Below are 27,109 nucleotides of genomic sequence, written 5' to 3'. Positions count from 1 at the left end.
CCAAGACAACTTTTCATTAATATTTGACAACTTTTCATTAATATTTGGCATACCAAGACAACTTTTCATTAATATTTGTATTTTTCAAAGTCGCAACCATGGTAGCAAATCAAGCTCTATAAATACATCATAATTCGCGCCATTGGCACACAAAATGTGGTTGAAAACGGGAAATGCCCTACTATAAATATATTGAAAGTGAAGGTCAACCACTTCTCACTTCTTCAATAAAATCAACTTAAATAAATAGCTTCAATGGAAATAGGTTGGGGGAATGAAAATCAGGTAATGAATGGGTTTTGAAGGACGAAAGTGTAGGTGGGGGGAGGGAAATGGGGGCGTGGGGGAGATAAAATATAAAGGAACTTGGTTCCTTTACACTCCCGGCAAGAAAAGGCAACATTTGAAATGAAAATGTAAACACAAAAAAATAAAGCACAAAAAGTTTTCTTTCTGATATTGAGTTTTTTGTTTGTGTGTGTGTGTGTGTTTGTGTGTGTGTGTGTGTGTGTGTGTGTGTGTTTCAATGAACTTGTTTCATTGACCCTCCTGCACACCTGACAATTGTGAGAATACAAGACTTGGTCTCTGTACCATTCCTGTAGATGTCTGCATGTCGAAGCTCCTGGCTATTCCGTCTGAACCTCTTTGTGCTTTCACAATCTTCCCTAGAGGCCAGATGCCTCTGGGTGTGAAGTCCTTGAGCACCCACACAATGTCACCTTCATCCAGCTCATCATTTGACCTTTGCCACTTCGTTCTCTTGTTGAGCACAGGAATATATTCCTTCAGCAACCTGCTCCAGTAGTGATCAAGTAGTGTCTGCGTCAACTTGAAATCCTTAGTGGAGAACCGCTGGTTGCTGTTCACAAGAGGTTTCAAACACATGTGAGGTCTGCGAATGAGAAAGTGATTCGGAGTAAGTGGTCCCTCATCTGAGATGCTGCAGCCCACATGAGTTAATGGTCCTGAGTTCAAAGTTGCCTCGGCCTCTGCCACAACTGTCTGGAAAACTGAAAGTGTTAGTTTCTGACTGCCCAGCACTATTAGTAGACTCCTCTTCGCGGTCTGTATCAGCCTCTCCCAGACTCCTCCGAAGTGTGGTGCCAATGGAGGGTTGAAAGTCCACTGAATGTTCTGTTGAGCCAATTGCAGTCTGATGTACTCGTTGTCTGGCTTGTAGCTTCTCTGGAACTTAAACCTCATTGCTTGGTTGGCTCCAATGAAGTTTTTGCCATTGTCACTCACAATCTGATCAGGGTATCCACGTCGAGATACAAATCTGCGGATGGTCATGAGAAGACAATCGGTTGAGAGGTCATGGCATACTTCTAGGTGGACAGCTCTGGTGACCAGGCATGTGAACAAGCACACGTATTGCATCTGGGTGCCCTCTCTCTTCTGCTCAATGTAGAATGGTCCAAACATGTCCATTCCTGTGTTGACGAGGGGGTACTGCTTGTTTGCATCTGGAAATCTGAATTCAGGAAGATCGGCCATCTTCGGTCTCACATTGTCTGCCCTCCATCGTCTGCAAATGAAACAGTATTTCCCCAGACTTCGCAGAACTTTTCTCAATCCAATCATCAGGAAAGTTTGTTGCAGGTGAGCCTTCACATGCGTCACGACCTGATGGCCAGAGTCATGGTGCGCCTTTTCAATCAACAGTCTTGCAATTTTGCTCCTGCTATGGAGAACAAGAGGATATTTCGCACTGTAGGCTAGAGGTGCCTTGTTGAGTCTTCCTCCTACCCTCAAGAGTCCATCGTCATCTAGAAAGGGTGTGAAGGGCATCAGCTTGTCTCCTTTCCCAAGATCGTCTCCCTTCAACAGTGCAGAAATTGTTTTGGGACATTTTAATGAAGTAGTTCCCTGCCCTTTTCTCATCTGATGCTAAAATGTCATTGTTGGAGGTCTCAGGTGATTCGTTTTGTCATCTAGTTCGGACTTTTGCCTTGAAGCGTTTTATTGCCTGGAACACCATTCTAGTAGAGTTGAGTAGTCGACTCCATGTTGAAAATTTTTCAACCACAACGGCTGGCGTCTGAAGTTGTGTCGCTTGTGCAGCGAATATGTGGCGATCACAGTCTTCGGCAAAAATCCAGGAGTCTTGAGGTGTGCTCAGAGAGTCCGGTGGTTGAAGTTAGAGCTTTGGTATTTCTGATGAGTTGAGGTCTCGTGTGCCGTGGTCAGCGGGATTCATCTTTCCAGAATTCGTCTCCAATTGTCCGGGCTGGAATTCTCGTGAAATTTGGTCAATCTGTTGGCAATATACAACTTCTGTCTCTGCTTGGATTGGATCCATCCAAGTGTAGCGGTGCTGTCTGCCCAAAAGTGTTTTGAACTTATCCTCCAAGTGTTGCCGCTTCCAATTCCAGTTTTGGAATGCTCAGCTGCTTGATTGGCGCCACTATTGTTTTACTGATCACATATCGGGATGTGGAAGATCCATCGGCTTTGGTTGTCCTCACATAAACTGTGGCAACAATTGCACTCATTGAGGCTTCAGTGAACGTGTGAAGTTGATGAGATCCATTGGTGCTGGGAATCAACCATCTAGGAATTTCGATTGAAGTCATGCTGTCGAACTCATCCATCCACTCCTGTAGTTCCTGTTGGTAGCGTTCCGACACAGGTTGATCCCAGTTTCTTCCCTCTTTAATGATTCTTTGGAGAATGCATTTTATTCTGATGGCAAAAGGTGAAATCAGTCCGACTGGATCGAACAGAGAAGCTGCCATTGAAGGCACCTTTCTTTGAGTCATCTGTTGTCCTGTGTAATGAAGCTTCGGTTTTGCAAACATCAACTTGTCAGTTTTGGGGTCCCATGTCTGACCAAGGATTCTTTGGGTTTTCATATCCGCCTTGTCTTCTTCCAGTAAGTTATCTAATGCGGCTGGTCTGTTGCTCAAGAACTTTGTCAGATTGAATCCTCCTGTATGCAAAACAGTTTTGATCTCATCTGCACTTCTGCGGGCCTCCTCTTCAGAAGGTTAGGTCTGCATGAAATCATCCATGTAGAACTGCTGCATGATTGATGTGTGGGCCTCTGGATGTTCTTGTTTGTGGTCATTTGCACACTTCTGCAGAACAAAAATCGCACAAGAAGGTGAGCATGTGGCTCCAAAAATGAGTCGATTGTATTTGAAGATATTTTCAATGCCATTCTGTGTCCACAGAAAACGATAGTCCTGGGCTTGTGGTTGGATGCCAATCTGCATGAACATTGCCTCAATGTCAGCTGTGATTGCCACTGAGTACTGTCTGAAGCGGAGAAGAAGGCCATGCAGGTTGCAGAATAGATCCGTCCCTGTCAGCAGTGCATCATTGAGTGAGGTACCCTCATATTTGGAAGCAGCATTTGTGACTCTGCGGATTTTATCTGGTTTCTGTTTGTTGATCACTGGGTGATGGGGAAGGTACCAGACAGAGTGTCTGCAACTGGGGTCTGCAGTTGTGATGTAGTTTTTATCCAAATCTTTTTTGATGGTTTCCTCGTGGCGTTCTCTGAAATTTGTGTCCCTCTCCAGTCTCTGCTGCAGAGCGTGCCACAGAACTTTTGCCTTGAAGCAGTTGTTAGGAAGTTTGATGTCTTTCTCATATGGAAGTCCAATCTGGTATCTGTGACCAAAGTGTTTTATGGTATCATTGAGGATGGACAGAGCTTCTTTGTCATCTGAAGACTGTCCCTTTGAAGAGCACTGATTGAAGTTCATTCCTTCAATTGTCCAGAAGAGTTGGAGATGATCTTCATCTGGATCGTGTTGTCGTCTCCTGATATGATTGAAAAGTGTTATGCTTGTGCTGTTTGACTGTCCGACCCTCTTCTGTGTGTACCTCTGAGGAATGGGCCCTGTCAGTGTCCAGCCAAGCAGAGTGTTGACTCCGTATGGGGTGCCAGTGGGTCCTGTTGTGAACTGTCTGGGAACTGTTGCTGTGAATGCATCTGCTGCAATCAGAATTCCGATCCGGTTGTCTCTGATTGCTGGAAATCTTAGGTGAGAATGGTCTCTGCAGATCTCATTCAACATTTCAATTTGAACTCTTGGCATTCGAAACTCTCCATTGTTGTTGCGTACACAGGGATTCTGATCACAGAACAACTGCTGCACTATGCCGAACAGCTGCTATGCCGATCATGACATCTGCAGTTTTAACTGAGTGTTCACCGTGAAGTGAAGCTAGTGGTAGGGTTATGTCTTTCGGTTGTTGAACTTGAAGTGCATCAGCAACCTTCTGTGTTATTTGAGTGTTGTCACTGACACTGTCCAACAAGGCGGAGGTTTCGATGCTAAGATCTCTGTTGAAAAGTGTTACTGGTATCGCTTGCAATTGTATCTGCGGTCTGATCCACGAAGTTTCCTGTTGGTTGCTGCAAGTGTAGTTTTGTTGCGGTGTAATTGCCTGCTGTTGGACTACAGTAGGTTTATTGTTACCCTGCTGTCTGCTGACGTTGTTCTGTGCGTTCATCGGCTGAGGGTGAAAACCGCTTTCGTTCCAGTTGCCCCTGTGTGAAGTGCTGCTGTTAGATCCACTTTGCATGTTCTGGTTTCCACTCTGTTGGTTGTAATTTGAACCCATCTGCTGCCTTTGCTTTTCATTATTAAAGTTACGTCCATAGCTTGACTGGCTTTGGTTTGTTTGGTTTCTGAAGACATTGTTTTGTGAGTTTTGATTCCAGTTCTCAATTGGTTGCGCATTTTGTTGCTGTTGCCTTGCATCTGTCCTATAGAGCGTTGAGTGATGGAAGCCATTGCATCTGTCCACAAGGCACCTTGTTTTCGATTGGCAGAGACCCTTTTCGTGAGCTCTTAGACAGTTAGGGCAGAGATTGAACCTCCTCAAACAACCCTGTCGGTCATAAACTGACTTTTCAAAGTATTCGGGACAACGACCAAGGTTTTGTGAGCAGAGTTGCCATGAAACATCTGAAGGCCCCCTCCTAGAAAAATTGTTCACTCTGGTTCTCTGGTTCCGTTGTGGGGAGATGTCTTCGCACGCCTCTGCGTATGAGTCAACACAATCAGCAAAATGGGTAAGATTAGGTTGCAGCAAGCCTTGGCTTCTTGTGTGTTGATTCCATCTGATTATCATGTTAGGGTTCAATTTGTCTCTGGCCATTCTCAAGACAGCTGAAGACTTCAGATCAGCTTCAAAGTTGTGGAGTCGGAAGGTTTGTACAAGTCTCCTCAAGAAAGATGAGAAGCTCACAAAAGAGTTTGGTTCGTCTAATCTGGGTTTTGGCCACTTCTCTAATTGATCCAGGTATGCAGCGACAATATGCTGTGGTTTGCCAAACTATCTGGTCAATTCAGCTATGGCTTCATCGTAGTAATCCCCATTGTAGGAGTATCCACTTATGGAATCTCTTGCTTTATGAGTTACTGAGTTTTGGAGGTATGTCAGTTTTTGGGCGTCTGAGAGGCCACTGTTGTTGTGAATGGTTGCTTTGAAGAAACTGAACCACTGATGCCATTTTAGAGGATCACCAGTGAAATTGTCAATTGAAATCTTAGGCAAACTCAATGTGTTCTGTATCATCAGTTCTTGGTGTTGCATCCAGTCTGGTGGGAAACTCGGAAAGCCATTGTATAGGTTGTTGTTATAGCCGTTGTTATTGTGTCCATCAGGTCCGCTGAAATTGTTCACTGGTAGTTGATTGGTTTGCGGTGTGTACCTATGGCTCATGGTTGGAGCAGCCTGGTTATTGTTGTGAAAAGAACATTGTTGTTGCAAATGCCCTGCTCTGCTGTCTTCACTCTCATGTCGGCTCTGCCCTTGAACATTGTTCTCTTCTCTCGATCGTTCATCTGTTCTCAGTGCCCCCGTGAGAAATTACCGGTTTCTTCCTCTCTGTTCAATGTTCAGAACGGGCTGAGAATTATCAGGATCTTCGGAGTCGGACGAGTCAGAGTTGTTACTTTCCTGATTGTTGCGGCTTGCGAAATGATGTTTCATTGCTCTATTGCGTAAAGGGTTCTGTTTTCTCAATAGATTAGGTGAAGGCTCTGCTGATGTGTTAAAAACAGATTCAGTGTCACTTGCATCTGTTCTGTGTGCTTTGCTCTCTGTTTGCATTTCAGCATGGTTATGTTTCTTTCGGCAGATTCATTAGCAAGTGTTGTCAACTCTTCACTTGTCAGCTGTAGCTTCAAGAGTTCACTACAACTTCTGTCTAACTGCTTTTTTAGAGACCTCAAGACTTCGCAAATTTGACGTAGTATGCTTAGACCTTCGTTACTATTGCTTTGTTCTTCGAAGAGGTCTTTTACTGCGTTCCACTCTATCACTTTCATCTGAAGTTGTTGCTTTAGGCTGTTCTTTGCTGCTGATGATGCTTTGGACTTGTTTGGCATATTGACTGTTTTAGAAGTTTTTCTTTTACAAAGTTTATACTGCACTGTTACTGCACTATGTTTTCTTCTAACAGCCCTATTCTGTCTTTTGTTATGTTAAACCTATAATTTAAATGAGGCTGTTGCTTACTGTGCTTAGCTAATGTTTTTCGCCAAATGTTTGTTTGCTATGTTTTTGCTTGTCGCAATCACTAATCAGTGAAGTTTGATGAAGCTTCGTTATTAAGTTGTATAGAGTTAAACCTTTTCACTAATCAGTGAAATTCTTACAAACGTAGACAATTATAACTTTTTGTCCGGTTGCCTATTTGTTTTTCGAGCGCGATAGAAAGAACCCTAACCTGTGGTGGCTAACTTTTGACTAATGTGTGTGTGTCTACTGACACTGGTGGGGGGATAACTTCACGTTCCTATAAACCTTAATGTAGCAAGGGCATACCAGGCCTTGCAACTAATCCTAAGTCAATGTATGTGTTAGTGGTGCTTTTAAATTTCACCTAGAGTTGGACCTACTCCTTTCAGAAATAATGCGGAAAGATACTATTTTGATCCAACGATAACTAGACGCCTATTAAAGTCCAGCTTTCGAAATGAAGACTTTCAATTCTGCAAGTAAGGCTAGCCCATCTGTCGTGACTAGGCTTCCTTCTCAGGAGAACTCTCAAATCAGTCTTCACTTCTAGAGCCAGATTAAAAATCAGTTGGATCTTTTGTGATTGTGATGTTTTTGATTAAAACTTGTGAAGTTATCAAACCAGAGTTTAAATGTGCTAAGTGTCAAATGCCTAAGTTCCCCCCTATAAAATCAAGACTTCCCCAGTTTGAGTCGAGCATGTTTACCAATGGTCCTTTTTAGACCCTAGGATACGCCAAAAATATTCATGCTCTTCGGCCTAAGTCTTGCATAACAAGACAACTTTTCATTAATATTTGTATTTCTGAAAGTCGCAACCATGCTAGCAGATCAAGCTCTATAAATACATCATAATTCGCGCCATTGGCACACAAGTTGTGGTTAAAAACGGTAAATCCCTTACTATAAATAATATTGAAAGTGAATGTCAACCACTTCTGACTTTTTCAATAAAATCAAATTAAATAAATAGCTTCAATGGAAATAGGTTGGGGGAATGGAATTCAGGTAATGAATGGTTTTGGAGGACGAAAGTGTAGGTGGGGGGGGGGGGTGGAAAATGAGGGTGTGGGGTGAGATAAAATATAAAGGAACTTGGTTCCTATACAATATATATATATATATATATATATATATATAAATTTAAATATATGTATATACTTATATATATATATATGTATATATATATATTGAACATATATATTTATATTTATATATATATATATATATATATATATATATATAAATTTAAATATATGTATATACTTATATATATATATATATATGTATATATATATTGAACATATATATTTATATTTATATATATATATATATATATATATATATATGTATATATATAATATATATATATATATATATGTTATATATTTTTTATATATATATATATATATATATATATATATAAACATATATATATATATATATATATATATACATACATATATATATATATATATATATATATATATATATATATACACATATATATATATATATATATATATATATATATATATATATATGCACACACACAAAGATGATTTATAGAAATAAAAGGTCGTAACACGTAGTTTTCAAATAATGTTTCAGCTAATTAAGAACAAATTAACAACTTCCACCGTTTCGTAATTTTCAAATTCCATTTATCCTGCTAGTCACCTGGTTTTGTATTTGCTAGTCACGTGGTTCCGAAAACGCATCTTTGATTAGCTGTGGATGGAAAGGTGAATATAGTTTGAAAATTTTTCATGGTGATTGCAAAATCGATGTCATTGCGGAAACGTTAATCAAATATATTTTTGTCGAATATTCCATATCCACAAAAATCGACGTAAAACGATGGCAGAGAATCAAAAAGCTGAATCTGTCCGTGAGTGGTAATACTGAATTGCAGGGTACCTCAGTTTTGGTTCTCACTTGACATATAACATTGATATAAAACGCCCTAAAGTCTTAAAAAAAGGGAAAAAAAGAAAAGACAAAAGAACTACAAGGTTCAAAATTTCCATCAAAACAAAAGAAGAAGCGTTATGTCAATTCATTGAGCAGACATTGCAGCTCAGACAACAACTTTTCGTTTTCTGACAGTTTTTTTTAAAGGTAGAGCTATGTTACAACTGAAGCGTCCTGAATCTGAAATATTTTTCGCTCTTACCATCATTAGTCTTATGAAATTATATCGCAAGATCATATTTCTTAAACTGTTGGCCAGTGTTTGAGAGATGTTCGCTCGCGTAGAATGTGAATAGTCTCTTTTGTACGTGGTGAATTCTCGCAAACCATCTGGAGGGGCCATGGAGAGGGGCTATGGAGAGGACAAGTGGAGCGCATCCAACTCACGAACCCTAGATAATCAATAGTTTCCGGATACACGCTGTAATAAGAACTTTTCACCAGAGAACTCTGGACAGGGTTACACGAGTGATACTCCTTGGAAACTCGATCCTCTGAAACATCTCTCGCATTTTTAAAGTTTGTAAACTTAGTTCAGTCAATTTACGGCTTTATTGAGGAAAACCACATTATAGACAAGTAGATAAAAAGAGTCTTTTTGGTTCTTATCGATCACTGTTCTTCTTTCGTCCTCCGAATCAATTTAAATAAGGCTTATTAAAAAATTCGCGTTTTTGTTGGAATGCAAATGAAAGGAATCAATTTTTAAAGCCGTAAATAAGTATATGTTTTGAGTGTATAAATGCTATTAGAGAAGGTTTTGTTAGTTGCAGGACCATGATGTATTTATCTTTAAAAAAACGGAACAATTTTCTCGCAGACAGACTTTTAGTATGAAGATGATTATTCCATGACTGATTGCAAGATATGCTGAGATCTAATTTTTCAATAAATTGGACCACAAGCAGTTCATTAGTGTCTTTACGGTTAGAGGTAATTAATTTGCAATTGTAAACGCTTAAGGTGTTCAAATTTTAAACAGTTTAATTGTGAATCTTATAATCGAAATCTTTTTGTAATTTTTCGAAAGATGAAAGCAACAAGCAAACAGCAAACAGATAGCGATAAGAGGACTCCGTGGCTTGAGAAACATCTTGAATAAAAGCGATGAAGAGCAACTGTCCGAAAGCGCTTCATTTAGTCACTCTGCTTGTCATTTCTGCGGAATCTGAAAGTGATCATCTAAGAAAAAACACTCTGGCAAATAAACGAGCGATAGGAACTGACCAAGTTTAAAAATTTCAGTTCAAAACCAAAATTAGCCATCTTTGCAGAGGGATTTTGATAGGTACTAAGTCAAACACCCGAAAAAATTGAAAAGGAAAATATAGCTTAGCGGGAACGGTTAGTATCTTTTGGGTTGTCATGACATAGCAAAAATTTAGTGATAATGAAGCGCGTCATTATCACTAAGTTTTTGCTATATCTTGACAAACCACAAAAGATACTAACAGTTCCCGATACGGTTTTCTTGCTCCGCGAATCACAATTTGGAAAGTAGCAAACGCAATCGGATCATTTGCCAAGCAAATTTAGGCATATGGCTGTTATATTCATTTTTTTCTCATTCGGCTCTGAGCCCGTTTTGCTCTAAATCCGGGTCTTTCCCCAATCTAGCCCACCCACTTTATTTTTCCGAATACCTATTATCCCCTGATCATGTTTCATACCCCGACCATTGTAAATACATAATTATGGAGGCTATATTTTTGTTGGGGGGGCGCTATAATGGGAAAGACCCCTAACAACTATCTCCCTCCAGGTATTGCATATCTATAAGCAGTTTCAAGATGCATCTAACCACTACTTCATCTTCATATAGTAATACGCAGGTGTCATGATACCAGGAATTGCATGTCTTAACCAACTGAGCAAAGAGAAATTTCTGAAGAGCAGTAAAAGCGTTGATCAGGACAACACATCAGAACACACCAGATTACCATTGCGAAACAAAGAAAGCTCCGTTTTATGTGTGTCAGCATTGCACAGGACGTTAATCTGTTAATTTTTCAAGCCTAAATAAAACTAATAATTCTTAAAACCACCGAAAACTTGAATTCAATCAGAGATTAGTAAATCCCACTGCGGGCTACAAATTGCGGTCGTGAATTCCCTCCCGGGTCGTCGCATCCTTGTTTCCATACAGGGATCATATCTGATGTCATAAAAATCAAAAAGTATTTCCTAGTACAATCCTTGCATGGAACCAAGGAAATCATATATGATCCTTGCATGGAACCAAGGAAATCATATATGATCCTTGCATGAAATCCGGGAAACCATATATGATCCTTGCATGAAATCGAGAAAACCATTAATGATCCTTATGGGAAATCAAGGATTTAAATTACAAAAAACATCTCACATTATCTCAAAAAAGGCTGAAAAACTATTTATGTAGAAGTATCAGAGCCAGAAAACACATGATTCTTGTATGAAACCCAGGAAATCATATATGATCCTTGTATGAAATTGAAGAAATCATATATAATCCTTGTGAGAAATCAAGGATATCACAAAGGTTCCCGTACGACGAGGAAGTAGTTGTTAGTCCTTGTATTACTAGAGAAAGCTATGCAAGATCAGCTAGGTTTTCATCCATCGTCGTGCTAGGAAAAACTTCCTTTTCCTCGATTTCTTATAGGGATCATATATGATTTTCCTGATTTCGTACAAGGATCACTAAGGATTTCCTGGGTTTCATACAAGGTTCATAAAAGAAATTTTAGTTTGTGAGCAGTCTCGTTCTTACTGGAAGCCAAACAAATAATTATCAATCCAATATTCAGTTTAATCGTGATCAAACGCCTCAATTCTACTAAAAATTAAATAGTCCTATTGCAAAGAATCTTTTTTTTACTGGTGATGTTGATTTCTTTAAACTGTGATTGTTCATGTTTATGTTTGCGTAACGAAGAACTTCAACAAGCCAAAAGTTTCTTTTTAAATAACTTTTTTTAAAATCCTTACGATCCTTGTATGACTACCAAGAATTCATATAAACCATATATGACGAATTATGACCACAAAGAATTTATTTATTCAATTTTGGCTTTTTAAAAAGTGCTTTATATGGCCTTATGTGTTGCTTCTGAAACCCACTACCAGTCTTTAAAATCCGAGGCATCATTGGAAAATTTTTGTATGATCCTTGTATAAGTACTAAGAAATCCTACAAATCTTATATGACCTAGTATGTTTACTAAGAATAAAAACAATTTCCACGCTTTATATTTGATTGATTTTTTCTGTATGAGCAACCTGGAACATAGCGATTGAGGCCGTTTTGAGAGTAGGTTATATTTTTGTATGATCCTCGTATGACTACCAAGGAATCATACAAATCAAATATGACCTCGTATTATTACAAGGAAAAATGAATTTGGAGAACTAATTGTTGGGTTACTCTGATGTGTACCGATTTTTACCGATTGAGCGTTATAGCTGTTACGATTAGAGTGGTTTAAAACTATATTGATTTTTTGTATGAAGTTTTATGATTAAGGGGAACCATACAAATCCTATATGACCTTGTATGATTACCGGGGATCATATATGATCTTGTAAGGAATTAAGGAAAAATGTATGATGGGCAACCCGGGCTTCCAGCAACTGTAAAATTCTGGTCACAAATTAAATTTGTGTAGCATTTGATTCAACTTATTAACACAGACATATGTTGTTTTTCTGTCTTATGAAATGTTGCTATTCCATATTGCCCCAGCCGATAGACGGTGCGTTATCCTAAGCCTCTGGTTTATCGTTGACGGGTTTAGAGTTTGGGCCCCACTCGTACCATATATGCCCCACCCAGCTTAGTGGTCATATAACGTATATCCCTCGAACATGATGAGAAGTATATCCTAATGAGGAAAAAATTTTTGAGTGGCGGAAGCAGTAAAGGGGAAAACCCACAACTAATTTCCGTTTTAAAGAACAGGGTTGATGTTTCACAAACTTTACTGGTGATATGATATGATATGTGCCGACATCACTGAAGAATTGGGCTAAAAGATGAGCTGTGACTCAGAAGGATTCGCTTTGAAGTTAGACTCCAGGATAACCTGGCCATCAGTTGGCGTCGGTTGAGCTCGTTTATTGCTTCATGTTTTCTGTACGCTTTCCTCATTTTTAACTTTTATTTTATAAGTTCAGTTAAATTAGCTGTTTTTCGAGACCTTCTCCTTTCCATTATTTCATTTTACAATTAATTACTTAAAAACTTAATAAGATATGCAACGCTGAAAACAGTCCGAAACATTCAGGACTCTTGAATTGGATACATTGTGATTGTTTTTTTAAGTATCTTGCTATCTGGCATCTATTATCTCCGTTGGTTTAACTCAAAACGTTTCTGAACAACGTGAATAGTTTAAGTGTTGAAAATGTATATATGTGAAACTTGTCGGTGATGCGATCAATTAGATAATTTCTTGAGCATTGATAAGATTGTTAAGTCTTCTAAAGCGCGTTTCTAGGGTTACAATTTTTCAATTGACGAATTGTTTCTCGGACATAATTGATGAGAAAATAATTGAATCATCCAACGCTCTTATGTATCATGTTCTTTGCGTCTATTTTTTATTTTCTAAGCCACTCCAAAAGTACTGGAAATAAAACGGCTAGCTTGAGCTCACTCATTAATAAGAGGAATAGAGCTAAAAAGGTCATCATCCTCCGGTGTTAATACAACACCAATAACAATATCAATGATATTGAACAACGCGCTAAAATGATTTCAGCAAAGCTTGAATAGGGCAACATATCAGCCGGCGTTCGCTTGAGTTTTTGCGACCAATATGACACATAAAACACAAGCAATTTGGATAGGAACCCAAAGCGGTCGAATAAATTTGTTCCCTCTCCTGGTTTCTCAGAACCGTTTATCACAAACAAGCACGATGTCTTCAAACGCTCATTTTTTCCCAAACATATGCTGGCATCACTTTCCTCAAAACTGATGTTTCACTTAAACTAGATTTTAAAGAAACTTCATCAACTCCTGTGCCTAAACGTCTACGCAAAGTCTAGACCATTTTTTAAATCTATACACACACCGCCTATAGTCAACCGAATTGCCTATATTATGGAGGTAATATTATGTCGTCGTGAGAAAAGAGTCAACAGGGGGACAAGGAAGCACCTCCCTTTTCCACCGACATTTGTCCAGACAATACAAATTTTCGTCAATCAAATGAAATCAAAACTCAACACATATTACTTGGACGATGGCAATCTTGCAGATTACTACAGAATTTTACTAAAAAATGTACGACAAATTTTTATGTTTTGAGAGGGAACTCGGCTTGAGTCCTGACTTTGGAAAATGTGATTTGAGTTTCTTGGGAGAACCGACTCAGTCTCAAAGAACCACTAAGTTAACATACTTAATTAATGTGCAAAATTATGGCCCGGAATAAAAGTTACAACCAACGAGGATCTTGTAATTTTATAAGCCCCAATTCGAAACAACATGTGGCTTTCTCTGCTCTCAGAATAACCCGAAAATCTGGAAAATTTTACAGAAATTCTTTATAAACTGGATGCGCTCTTTGGTTTTTCTCTCTTCCGAAATTGTTGCAGTACGCCGAAATTGCTCTAATTTTTTATAACAGGTCAGTTTTTCTTGGATCTAGATTTACAAGAGAAATACGATGGTATTTCAAAATTAGATTTAAGCGGGGTAAAAAATGTATATGTTGCTAACAATCAGTTTCTCTAGTCAGTCTTGCTCTCTTCAAGGGGTTGACTTGGTGTCTTATTCGCGCAAAAATTGCTGTTTCCTTTTTTTAAGCTTCCTCAGCGGGCGCTCACTGGACCGAGCATTATATTCTGGTTTAGAGAGCTCGTATGAGAAGACACAGTTTAAGGAGGCACCTGAGACTAAACATCAAACAAATTGGTCGAAGCGAGTTTACGAGAAACTCACTGGTGATCTCATATTCAAATTTTGTCCATTGGAGTCAAACGTTTTAATAGCTTCCAAGGCAAGTTAAATTCTCAGTGGTTACAGAAAGTAAATACAACAAGAAAAACCTGAAAATATCGAATCAACAATTACAAAACAAATAAACTAGTCAGAAGTCAGAAGAACAGAGTTAATAAGATCACTGTCCCCCTGTGTTGATTTAATACCCATAACAATATCAGTTATGTTGAACAATGCGTTAAAAACTTTCAGCAAAAATTGAAAAGGGCTACATGTGAGCTGGTTCTCTGGTTGTTTTGAGCTGACAACATGTTTCACCCATTTAGTACAAGCAGCTCTGAGAAGCTCTTGGAAAAGCACCTAAAGCGATGGGATAAGAATTTTCCCTCGCCTGGTTTCTCAGAACCGCTAATCACCAACAATCACGATGTCTTCAAAAGTATAATGAGTTTTGCCAACAGTTGGTCTGCCCTCCCGGCCACTGACGAAATCAATCTTGCTCTCCTCATTTGGTTGAATTGGTGTCTCATCAGCACAAATGCTTGCTGTTCTCGCGCTTCTTTACCTCCAGCAGTGGGCACTCACAGGACTCCTGTTAACTACTTTGGTGAGCAAGTTGTTGACTGCAGTTTCAATTCTAGCTGAGAAAAATGGTAGAGAACGGAATCTGAATCTGTCGAATCAACAACTAAGAGATCCAAGGGGTTTGCGCCTGGGAGCCAACGTCTGTGAACATCACAACTGCGTATGTTTCGAAGGGATGAAGTCAGACTATTGGCAGGGTCATTCGTGTCCCAGTCAAGAACGGAGATGCCCTCGCCACTCTAACTTTAGCCATTCGATTAAGCAGACCCTGAATTCTTTTTGCATTGCCTTAAAGCTAGCACCGAGTCATCTCTACAGAATAGACAACAAGAGTGCCGTTGGGCTTTCCATTTGAAGGATGCAAGAAAAATAAGCAGATTTTGAGTGATATTACGGTAGTGAACTGGCTTGCCTTGCTAACCTTCGGAGTGCATAGGTTGTCAATACGGTCACAGCAGCCGAACAGTCTAAAGAACTAAAAGCAAAACATAGAGAAGTTGCTGAAAAAGGCTAAATGTTCCGGTCCATAGCTTTTGAGCTCCAGAGAGCTGCTGGATCATTCATCAAATATTTTCACAGAGATCTCTGCAAAATATTCAACGATGTAAGCAGCGAACCCAGATCCGGCAGTTTTTTAGACAGTTTTCAAAAGCCTCCTGTATGTTGATAAATGTTAATGAATGAAAAACTTGTGATCCATTTTTCTATTTGTAGCTTTTATATTTCTGTATTAAGTTGACAATTGCAGTAGCACACATAGTAGGTCAGTCTTCAAGTTCGTTACTTTTATACGTACCTTTTACCCTTACTTTGAAACCCAACGATCACTTTTAAAATCTGAGCCAATGTTTGGATTTATTTTCGCGTATTGTATATCCCTTATGATTTCTATTTTATTAAAAAAAGATCTTAAGTAGGTGCACTATTCGTCAAAATCATTGATCCTATGCCCGATCAATATGATGACTCACCTTATCCTGGACTGGAGTCTAACTCGTATTGAACACCCAATCAGTATCTGACTTTGATTAAAGACAATCCATGAAATGTTCTTTAAGCAGATCAGACAATCAAGTTTGAACAAAAAGACAAAAGATACGCTAAAACATATATTTGGGGAGATGAGTTTGGTACTACAACGCAACTCAATTTTTTGAACTAAGAGTGATAATACATGTGGTGCTGTACACGGAAGGAATGCTAGACATCCAATCAGCTTAGTTATATTTCAATCGTTCCACGTGGCTCCTAGAGTATAGCATATTGCTCTAAGTTCAAAATACAATAAGTGGTTGCGGGAAATTTAAAAAAGCTGGTGTCATCTTTCATAGTGGGGCTCACTGTTTTGTCGATTTAGAGGATGATAACCCATTTGATTTTAAAATAAATTGAAGAACAGATTGTCCAATTCCAAATTTAAAACGAACGTTTTTGCTAAAACTAGCCTTTTCAGGTTATCAATTTTACTCTAAGATTGTTTTAAAACAAGATGTAACTATGTCAACAACCACTACAAAAATTAAATATTATGGGTTCTGGAAATTGATCACTTGTTTACATAGTTTTTTGAACTTCCAAAAAATCTTAGATTTTCAATTTTCGAAAATTGTCGTTTATTTGCCTTCTTTTCTGAGATTTTAGGTTTTAATTTCTGACAGTTGTGTGACTTTTTTTTGCATATATTGTTTGTTAAAAACTTTTGAACAAGCCAACTCACATGTCAGACTAATAATTGAGCGTCATCTACCGCCCACGATATTTGTCGCGCGTGTTTAATTTCGGTTTTCGTTGCCTTATGTACAATGCTTCCAATGCGATCAATTTTCTAATGTCGCTGCAGACTTCAATGATTCGCCAAACAACAACTTTGACGACCCACAGCAGTCGCTAACGTGCTGCCCGACCGGTGAATCATTTCTCTGATTTTCTGTTACCCTCGTGATAACGTGACGGCAATTTTCGCCGACATAAGTGGGTTCAGTTGAACTACAAGAAATTTCATAAACTAAGTGCCATTTCAGTTTTTTATCCAAACTCGACTTAAACGAACGCAAGCAAGTTTTCATTTCACTAGTCAGAAAATTAAGTTTAAACCAAGTAAACTTCTGTAGTTTTTCTTTCAGTCTCACACTTAAGTTGCATCTGTAATGCAATATAAAAGTGGGGTTCTGTTCTCAACGTTTTTTTGACAATGATGTAACTTTTTTCTTGGGGTTTGAGACTTTCTGTTTCCCTACAACGAGTGCTTCCATAGATTTGTGTACAATTTGCAGTCGAATTTCAAGTTTCTGATTTTTCAAACATTCCTGATTTGTATGAAGTGCTTTGTCAAAGCATTTCGAATTTGTCGTGCAAAGGAAAAACCTATGCACAGTCCCTTGTATTAGTTCTTTTCTAATGTTGCAGATCCGGCAGATTTTTAGACAGTTTCAAAAGCCTCGTGTATGTTGATAAATGTTAATGAATGAAAAACTTGTGATCTATTTTTCTATTTGTAGCTTTTCATATTTCTGTATTAAGTTGACAATTGCAGTAGCACACTTAGTAGGTCAGTCTTCAAGTTCTTTACTTTTATACGTATCTTTTACCCCTACTTTGAAACCCAACGATCACTTTTAACATCTGAGCTAATGTTTGGATTTATTTTCGCGTATTGTATATCCCTTATGATTTCTATTTTAATAAAATAAGATCTTAAGTAGGTGCACTATTCGTCAAAATCATTGATCCTATGCCCGATCAATATGATGACTCACCTTATCCTGGACTGGAGTCTAACTCGTATTGAACACCCAATCAGTATCTGACTTTGATTAAAGACAATCCATGAAATGTTCTTTAAGCAGATCAGACAATCAAGTTTGAACAAAAAGACAAAAGATACGCTAAAACATATATTTGGGGAGATGAGTTTGGTACTACAACACAGCTCAATTTTTTGAACTAAGAGTGATAATACATGTGGTGCTGTACACGGAAGGAATGCTAGACATCCAATCAGCTTAGTTATATTTCAATCGTTCCACGTGGCTCCTAGAGTATAGCATATTGCTCTAAGTTCAAAATACAATAAGTGGTTGCGGGAAATTTAAAAAAGCTGGTGTCATCTTTCATAGTGGGGCTCACTGTTTTGTCGATTTAGAGGATGATAACCCATTTGATTTTAAAATAAATTGAAGAACAGATTGTCCAATTCCAAATTTAAAACGAACGTTTTTGCTAAAACTAGCCTTTTCAGGTTATCAATTTTACTCTAAGATTGTTTTAAAACAAGATGTAACTATGTCAACAACCACTACAAAAATTAAATATTATGGGTTCTGGAAATTGATCACTTGTTTACATAGTTTTTTGAACTTCCAAAAAATCTTAGATTTTCAATTTTCGAAAATTGTCGTTTATTTGCCTTCTTTTCTGAGATTTTAGGTTTTAATTTCTGACAGTTGTGTGACTTTTTTTTGCATATATTGTTTGTTAAAAACTTTTGAACAAGCCAACTCACATGTCAGACTAATAATTGAGCGTCATCTACCGCCCACGATATTTGTCGCGCGTGTTTAATTTCGGTTTTCGTTGCCTTATGTACAATGCTTCCAATGCGATCAATTTTCTAATGTCGCTGCAGACTTCAATGATTCGCCAAACAACAACTTTGACGACCCACAGCAGTCGCTAACGTGCTGCCCGACCGGTGAATCATTTCTCTGATTTTCTGTTACCCTCGTGATAACGTGACGGCAATTTTCGCCGACATAAGTGGGTTCACTTGAACTACAAGAAATTTCATAAACTAAGTGCCATTTCAGGTTTTTATCCAAACTCGACTTAAACGAACGCAAGCAAGTTTTCATTTTACTAGTCAGAAAATTAAGTTTAAACCAAGTAAACTTCTGTAGTTTTTCTTTCAGTCTCACACTTAAGTTGCATCTGTAATGCAATATAAAAGTGGGGTTCTGTTCTCAACGTTTTTTTGACAATGATGTAACTTTTTTCTTGGGGTTTGAGACTTTCTGTTTCCCTACAACGAGTGCTTCCATAGATTTGTGTACAATTTGCAGTCGAATTTCAAGTTTCTGATTTTTCAAACATTCCTGATTTGTATGAAGTGCTTTGTCAAAGCATTTCGAATTTGTCGTGCAAAGGAAAAACCTATGCACAGTCCCTTGTATTAGTTCTTTTCTAATGTTGCAGATCCGGCAGATTTTTAGACAGTTTCAAAAGCCTCGTGTATGTTGATAAATGTTAATGAATGAAAAACTTGTGATCTATTTTTCTATTTGTAGCTTTTCATATTTCTGTATTAAGTTGACAATTGCAGTAGCACACTTAGTAGGTCAGTCTTCAAGTTCTTTACTTTTATACGTATCTTTTACCCCTACTTTGAAACCCAACGATCACTTTTAACATCTGAGCTAATGTTTGGATTTATTTTCGCGTATTGTATATCCCTTATGATTTCTATTTTAATAAAATAAGATCTTAAGTAGGTGCACTATTCGTCAAAATCATTGATCCTATGCCCGATCAATATGATGACTCGAATTATTCTAGACTGGAGTCTAACTCGTATTGACAACCCAATCAGTATCTGACTTTGATTAAAAACAATCCATGAAATGTTCTTTAAGCAGATCAGACAAGCAAGTATGAACGGAAAGACAAAAGATAGGCTAAAACATATATTTGGGGAGATGAGTTTCCTACTACAACGCAGCTCAATTTTTTGAACTAAATGTGATAATATATGGTGTGCTGTACACGGGAGGAAGGCTAGACATCCTATCAGCTTAGTTATATTTCAATCGTTCCACGTGGCTCCTAGAGTATAGCATATTGCTCTAAGTTCAAAATACAATAAGTGGTTGCGGGAAATTTAAAAACGCTGCTGTCATCTTTCATAGTGGGGCTCACTGTGTTGTCGATTTAGAGGATGATAACCCACTTGATTTTAAAATAAATTGAAGAACAGATAGTCTAGTTCCAAATTTAAAACGAACGTTTTTGCTAAAACTAGGCTTTTCAGGTTATCAATTTTACTCTAAGATTGTTTTAAACCAAAATGTAACTATGTCAATAATCATTACTAAAATCAAATATTTTGGGTTCTGGAAATTGATCACTTGCTTACATCGTTTTTTTGAACTTTCAGAAATCTTAGATTTTCAATTTTCGAAAAATGTCGTTTATTTTCATTCTTTTCTGAGATTTTAGGTTTTGTTTATTGACAGTTGTGTGATTTATGCTTTTTTGCATATAGTGTTCGTTAAAACCTTTTGAACAAGCCAATTAACATGTCAGACTAATAATTGAGCGTCATCTACCGCCCACGATGTTTGTCGCGCGTGTTTAATTTCGTTTTCGTTGCCTTATGTACAATGCTTCCAATGAGATCCGTTTTCTAAGGCCACTGCGGAGTTCAAAGATTTGCCAACTAACAACTTTGACGAACCACAGCAGTCGCTAAAGTGCTGCCCGACCTGTGATCAATTTCTCTGATTTTCTGTTTCCCTCGTGATAACGTGACGGCAAGTTTCGCCGACATAGGTGGATTCACATGAACTGCAAGAAATTTCATAAACTAAGTGAGATTTCTGGTTTTTGTTGAAACTCGACATAAGCGAACGCAAGCAAGTTTTCATTTTACTTGTCAGAAAATTAAAATTAAACCAAGATAACTTCTGTAGCTTTTCTTTCAGTCTCACACTTAAGTTGCATCTGTAATGCAATATAAAAGTGGGGTTTTGATCTCAACGTTTTTTTGAAAATGGTGTAACTTTTTTCTTGGTGTTTGATTCCTTCTGTTTCCCTACAACGAGTGTTTCCCTAGATTTGTGTGCAATTTGCAGTCGAATTTCAAGTTTCTGATTTTTCAAACATTCCTGATTTGTATGAAGTGCTTTGTCAAAGCATTTCGAATTTGTCGTGCAACGGAAAAACCTATGCACAGTCCCTTGTATTAATTCTTTTCTAATGTTGCAGTTCCGGCAGATTTTTAAGCAGTTTTCAAAAGCCTCGTGTATGTTGATAAATGTTAAGGAATGAAAAACTTGTGATCTATTTTTCTAGTTGTAGCTTTTTATATTTCTGCATTAAGTTGACAATTGCAGTAGCACAATTAGTAGGTCAGTCTTCAAATTCGTTACTTTTATACGCACATTTTATCCCTACTTTGATGCCCAACGATCACTTTTAAAATTTTAGCCAGTTTTTGGATTTATTTTCGCGTATTGTATATCCCCATATTGGATTTCTATTTTATTAAAATAAGATCGTAAGTAGGTGCACTATTCGTCAAAATAATTGATCCTATGCCCGATCGATATGATGACTCATCTTATTCTGGACTAGAGTCTAACTCCTATTGAAAACCCAATCAGTATCTGACTTTGATTAAAGACAATACATAAAATGTTCTTTAAGCAGATCAGACGATCAAGTATGAACGAAAAGACAAAAGATACGCTAAAAACATATATTTGGGGGGATGAGTTTCGTACTACAACGCAGCTCAATTTTTTGAACTAAGAGTGATAATACATGTGGTGCTGTACACGGAAGGAAGGCTAGACATCCAATCAGCTTAGTTATATTTCAATCGTTCCACGTGGCTCCTAGAGCATAGCATATTGCTCTAATTTCAAAATACAGTAAGTGGTCGCGGAAAATTTAAAAACATTGCCGTCATCTTTCATAGTGGATGCTCACTGTTTTGTTGATTTAAAGAATGATAACCCATTTGATTTTAAAATGAATTGAAGAACACATAGTCCAATTCCAAATTTAAAACGAATGTTTTTGCTAAAACTAGCCTTTTCAGGATATCAATTTTACTCTAAGATTATTTTAAACCAAAATGTAACTATGTCAACAATCAATACAAAAATTAAGTTTTTTAGGTTCTGGAAATTGACCACATGTTGACGTCGTTTTTTTGAATTTTCAAATATCTTAGATTTTCAATTTTCGAAAATTGTCGTTTATTTTCCCTCTTTTCTGAGATTTTAGGGACTGTTTTCTGACAGTTGTGTGATTTTTTCTTTTTTGCATATATTGTTTGTTTAAAACTTTTGAACAAGCCAACTCACATGTCAGACTAATAATTGAGCGTAATCTACCGCCCACGATATTTGTGGCGCGTGTTTAATTCCGGTTTTCGTTGCTTTATGTACAATGCTTCCAATGAGATCAATTTTCTAATTTCGCTGCAGAGTTCAATGATTCGCCAATTAACAACCCTGACGAACCACAGCAGTCGCTATTGTGCTGCCCCACCGGTGAGTCATCTCTCTGATTTTCTGTTACCCTCGTGATAACGTGACGGCAGGTTTCGCCGACATAGGTGGATTCACATGAACTACAAGAAATTTCATAAACTAAGTGCGATTTCAGGTTTTTATCGAAACTCGACTTAAGCGAACGCAAGCAAGTTTTCATTTTACTATTCAGAAAATTAAATTTAAACCAAGATAACTTCTGTGGTTTTTCTTTCGGTATCACACTTAAGTTGCATCTGTAATGCAAAATAATATTGGGGTTTTGTTCTCAAATATTTTTTGACAATTGTTTATCATTTTTCTTTAAGTTTGAGGCCTTTTGTTTCCCTACCACGAGTGTTTCCATAGTTTTGTGTACAATTTGCAGTCGAATTTCAAGTTTCTGTTTTTTCAAACATTCTTGATTTGCATTAAGTGCTTTGTCAAAACATTTACAATTTGTCGTGCAACGGAAAAACCTATACACAGTCCCTTGTACTAATTTTTGTCTTATGTTGCAATGCGGCATATCTACGAAAGTTTAGAATTGTAGAGGTAGCATCACGCTTATCGTATCATTTGCATGAAAATATTTTTCCTTGCCTTCACATATGTTCAAATCAAGAGGAGCCAGTTCGCCGTTATCAGCTTGACTTTCTAATGTAATTTGTAAGTTTTTTGTAATCTGCAATGCGTTAAATTTTTTGAGCAAATCTTTATCTTTTGACTTTGTGGTAAACACAATATTATCAACATATTGAGCAAAGTTCCTTCCCTCTAACGGCTTACAAGGTATCAAACTTGTAACTAAGAGTGATAATACATGTGGTGCTGTACACGGAAGGAAGGCTAGACATCCAATCAGCATAGTTATATTTCAATCGTTCCAAAAGGCTCCTAGAGTATAGCATATTGCTCTAAGTTCAAAATACAGAAAGTGGTTGTGGGAAATTTAAAAACGCTGCTGTCATCTTTCATAGTGGGTGCTCACTGTTTTGTCGATTTAGAGAATAATAACCCATTTGATTTTAAAATAAATTGAAGAACAGATAGTCCAATTCCAAATTTAAAACGAACGTTTTTGCCAAAACTAGCCTTTTCAGGATATCAATTTTACTCAAAGATTGTTTAAACCAAAATGTAACTATCTCAACAATCATTACAAAATTAAAGTTTTAGGTTCTGGAAATTGATGACTTGTTTACATCGTTTTTTTGAACTTTCAGAAATCTTAGATTTTCAATTTTCGAAAAATGTCGTTTATTTTCATTCTTTTCTGAGATTTTAGGTTTTGTTTGTTGACAGTTGTGTGATTTATGCTTGTTTGCATATAGTGTTCGTTAAAACCTTTTGAACAAGCCAATTAACATGTCAGACTAATAATTGAGCGTCATCTACCGCCCACGATGTTTGTCCCGCGTGTTCAATTTCGGTTTTTGTTGCTTTATGTACAATGCTTCCGATGAGATCAATTTTCTAATGTCGCTGCAGAGTTCAATGATTCGCCATTTAACAACTTTGACGAACCACAGCAGTCGCTAACGTGCTGCCCCACCGGTGAGTCATTTCCCTGATTTTCAATTACCCTCGTGATAACGTGACGGCAGGTTTCGCCGACATAGGTGGATTCACATGAACTATACGAAATTCATAAACTAAGTGAGATTTCAGGTTATTGTCGAAACTCGACTTAAGCGAACGCAAGCATGTTTTCATTTTACTATTCAGATATTAAATTTAAACTAAGATAACTTCTCTGGTTTTTTTTCTGTATCACACTTAACTGCATCTGTAATGCAAAATATAAGTGGTGTTTTGTTCTCAACTATTTTTTGACAATCGCTTATCTTTTTTTCTTTGTGTTTGAGGCTTTTTGTTTCCCTACCACGAGTGTTTCCATAGTTTTGTGTAAAATATGCAGTCGAGTTTCAAAAACCAGAGAAGTTATCTTAGTTTAAAAATTAAATTTAAACTAAGATAACTTCTCTGGTTTTTTTTCTGTATCACACTTAACTGCATCTGTAAGGCAAAATATAAGTGGTGTTTTGTTCTCAACTATTTTTTGACAATTGTTTATCTCTTTTTCTTTGTGTTTGAGGCTTTTCGTTTCCCTACCACGAGTGTTTCCATGGTTTTGTGTACAATATGCAGTCGAATTTCAAGTTTCTGATTTTTCAAACATTCTTGATTTGCATTAAGCTTTTTCAAAACATTTACAATTTGTCGTGCAACAGAAAAACCTATACACAGTCCCCTGAACTAATTTTTTTCTAATGTTGCAATGCGGCATATCTACGAAAGTTTAGAATTGTAGAGGTAGCATCACGCTTATTCCTTCCCACTAACGTGAGTTCAGTTTTGGGTAATTTGTTGCAGTGACTGCAGAACCTTACAAGATCCCCATTGTTTTGTTTTCTTGGTTGCCTATATTCTGGCACTTCACCTGGTTCAGGAATACAACTTTCTTCCATCGGATGACAGCTTAGTTTGGGGATAAAAATCCAATTTGAAAGACATGTTAAGAAACGAAAATTTCAACTTTACAATTGACCAAAACCAAAGTAAGTTTAAAGCAATATATGTAGGTTTTTTTAGCAAAAAATATGTCGATCTGCATCTGCTACATCAAGTCGAAAATGTATTTTTACTCAGATGTAAATGTTTTGTAGATACGATTGCAGATTTGTAAAAATTCCTTTTAAATTTACTTTACTGATTGATTTTAGTGATTTGCATTTTATTTTCTGGCTTTTCATTTTAGCATTTTGTATTGTTTATAACCTGACAATGAACTCAGAGTTTGATAACGTTCCTAGGAAAGTTTTGAATTGACAATCCTCTTTCAAATCTTGATCAAATCTGTCAATTTAACAAGCCAAAGCCCAGGAAGGGGCAAGTTGAGTTTTCTATGTCATTTCAGCTAGATCAACATGGAACAATTACAGATTGAAGAATGGTGCATATTCTGGCGGCAAGTTCATTTTTCCATGCATTAAAACCTAAAAACAGCAAACATCCAAAATTGTTACTCCCGCCGGTGACCGCCATTCCGGGTCTTTCGTTCAACCCAAACTCCAGAAACGCCGAAAACAACATAAGAAAGGTCTGGCACAAGGGTCAACTGAAAGACCGCAGTGATTTCGTGATTTGGTACGACGCCTTGAAGAACTCCATCACCCTCACTAACGAACAGATGACAACAGGCCGTGTGATGTAGAGAAGTTGGTTGCCTTTTTACAACGTCATTCGGATAGAAACAAGGCGATGGTTTGCTGTCAAAAGTATGGCGGTAAAAACATTTTAAAACAGCTGTTAGGAATTTTAGTGATCCAGTCAACGAAGCATTTGGTGTCAGGACGGAAGCAAAAGAACACGAACATCATCAGCAGATACTTCCAACTACATTAGGACCCCGACATTGAGTTTAAATTACTGGGGTTAGTGTTGAAATATCAATCTAATCTACGGAAACTGCTTAAAAAGAACAGGGGGAAAAGGAAACTTAGCAAAAATCAACGAGAGGCAAAGAAAAAGCGAATTCTCAGTGGTAAGTGATAGCATCTCTTGGTGTTCGCTCACCGGAGGTCTTTTACAAACCTTCAACTATGGTTAAACTGCCAAGATGTTTGTTGAGAAAAATTTTGCTAAAAAGAGACTGTTGGAAGCCATACTTGGACTATGAAAACAATGTGTGTAAATATGAAAGTAGCAGATGCAGAATAAATTTTCTTAAAAATTGCCTTACCACCAATATAATACCGAATTTTTTGAAATTTTGCGTTCCGGAAACAGATGTTTTTTCGGATCAAATGGTGCATAGTTTTCAACTAAAATTACTAAGGTCGGAAATTTCCACAGCAGCTGACACGCATCGTAAATGTGACCAAAAGCAAGCTGCTGGTCGAAAAATTCTCCTTAACAAATTAGATAACCACCTATTGCCCTCCGTAATTTTCGTTTTGCGCAACGCAGTTGGCAACATGTAGTTAATTCTGAACGAAGACTGCAGGGAAAAGTTGCCAAACTTTCTGAAAGGCAAGACAAGCCGCTAAGAGCATCTAATGAGAAGACTGTAGTGGTTCTAAATAATATCATTTTGCCGGGACTCGTCAGGGACTTGCTCGTTTTTGGTCCAAAGCATCCAATAAGGGACAAGGTTGAAGAGTTGCATTTCTTGGCGGACATAGACAGTTTGATAAGAAATCTGTGTGAGAACAATGTACGAGGTGAAAAACTGTTCGAAATTGAGTCGGCAGCAAAATGGTACTCAAAAAACATCAGAGAAACACCTTTAGATAGAGCATTAGCAAAAGTGCAAAAATATCTGCTTGACAACGACCTGATTGCTGTTCCTTTTGACAAGGGGTAGGGTTTTGTGTTATCAAAAAGAGCACGTACGAAGAAAAACTGGAAAGAGTTTTTATATGGCGAACAGTTCCAAAACTTGAAAAGAGTTGTAATAATATCGTAGTGAAAAACGAAAAAGAACTAAACAAAGAACTTTTGGAGATGAGGAAAAAAAGGAAAGATACCGGTTATGGTTTACGAAGCTTTAAGGTCCACTGGTGCGCAACCGGCAAGGTTGTATCGATTACCGAAAGTACACAAAAAAGAAACCCCTCTGAGACCTGTTCTCTCTATCCCGGGAAGTTGTTACCATAAACTTAACAAGTTTCTAACACCCTTTTTCCAAAAGATTGAAGGAGCAAACATAAAAACTAACACCAATGACGCACGAAAGACTCTGGAGCAAATAAACCTTGAAAAAGACGAACAAATCCTATCATTGGATGTAAAAAGTTTATACACCAACGTTCCCGTAAAGGAAGCTGTTAACAGTGCCCTGCGATCGCTTCATAATAGGGACGATAAAGCAGAC

At 37.5% G+C, this 27,109-nt stretch overlaps 4 protein-coding genes across 4 annotated transcripts in view; 1 reads left to right on the top strand and 3 right to left on the bottom strand.

Moving 5' to 3' along the window:
- LOC142351949 (uncharacterized) overlaps positions 1-27,109 on the top strand; it is a 50,554-nt gene that overhangs the window by 9,222 nt on the left and 14,223 nt on the right. The window lies entirely within an intron of this gene.
- LOC142351611 (uncharacterized) lies at positions 538-1,887 on the bottom strand. The gene has a single exon (XM_075403750.1). The coding sequence runs from the start codon at positions 1,885-1,887 to the stop codon at positions 538-540; it is 1,350 nt and encodes a 449-aa protein (XP_075259865.1).
- On the bottom strand, positions 2,346-2,858 carry LOC142351610 (uncharacterized). Its single transcript, XM_075403749.1, has one exon. The coding sequence runs from the start codon at positions 2,856-2,858 to the stop codon at positions 2,346-2,348; it is 513 nt and encodes a 170-aa protein (XP_075259864.1).
- LOC142351609 (uncharacterized) lies at positions 2,994-4,052 on the bottom strand. Its single transcript, XM_075403748.1, has one exon. It carries the CDS (start codon positions 4,050-4,052, stop codon positions 2,994-2,996), a length of 1,059 nt encoding a protein of 352 aa, XP_075259863.1.

This window comes from Convolutriloba macropyga, chromosome 13 (assembly GCF_964194025.1).
Source record: "Convolutriloba macropyga chromosome 13, txConMacr16.3, whole genome shotgun sequence".
In the NCBI taxonomy this organism is placed as follows: domain Eukaryota; kingdom Metazoa; phylum Xenacoelomorpha; order Acoela; family Convolutidae; genus Convolutriloba; species Convolutriloba macropyga.
This window is presented reverse-complemented; position numbering and strand designations above follow the sequence as displayed.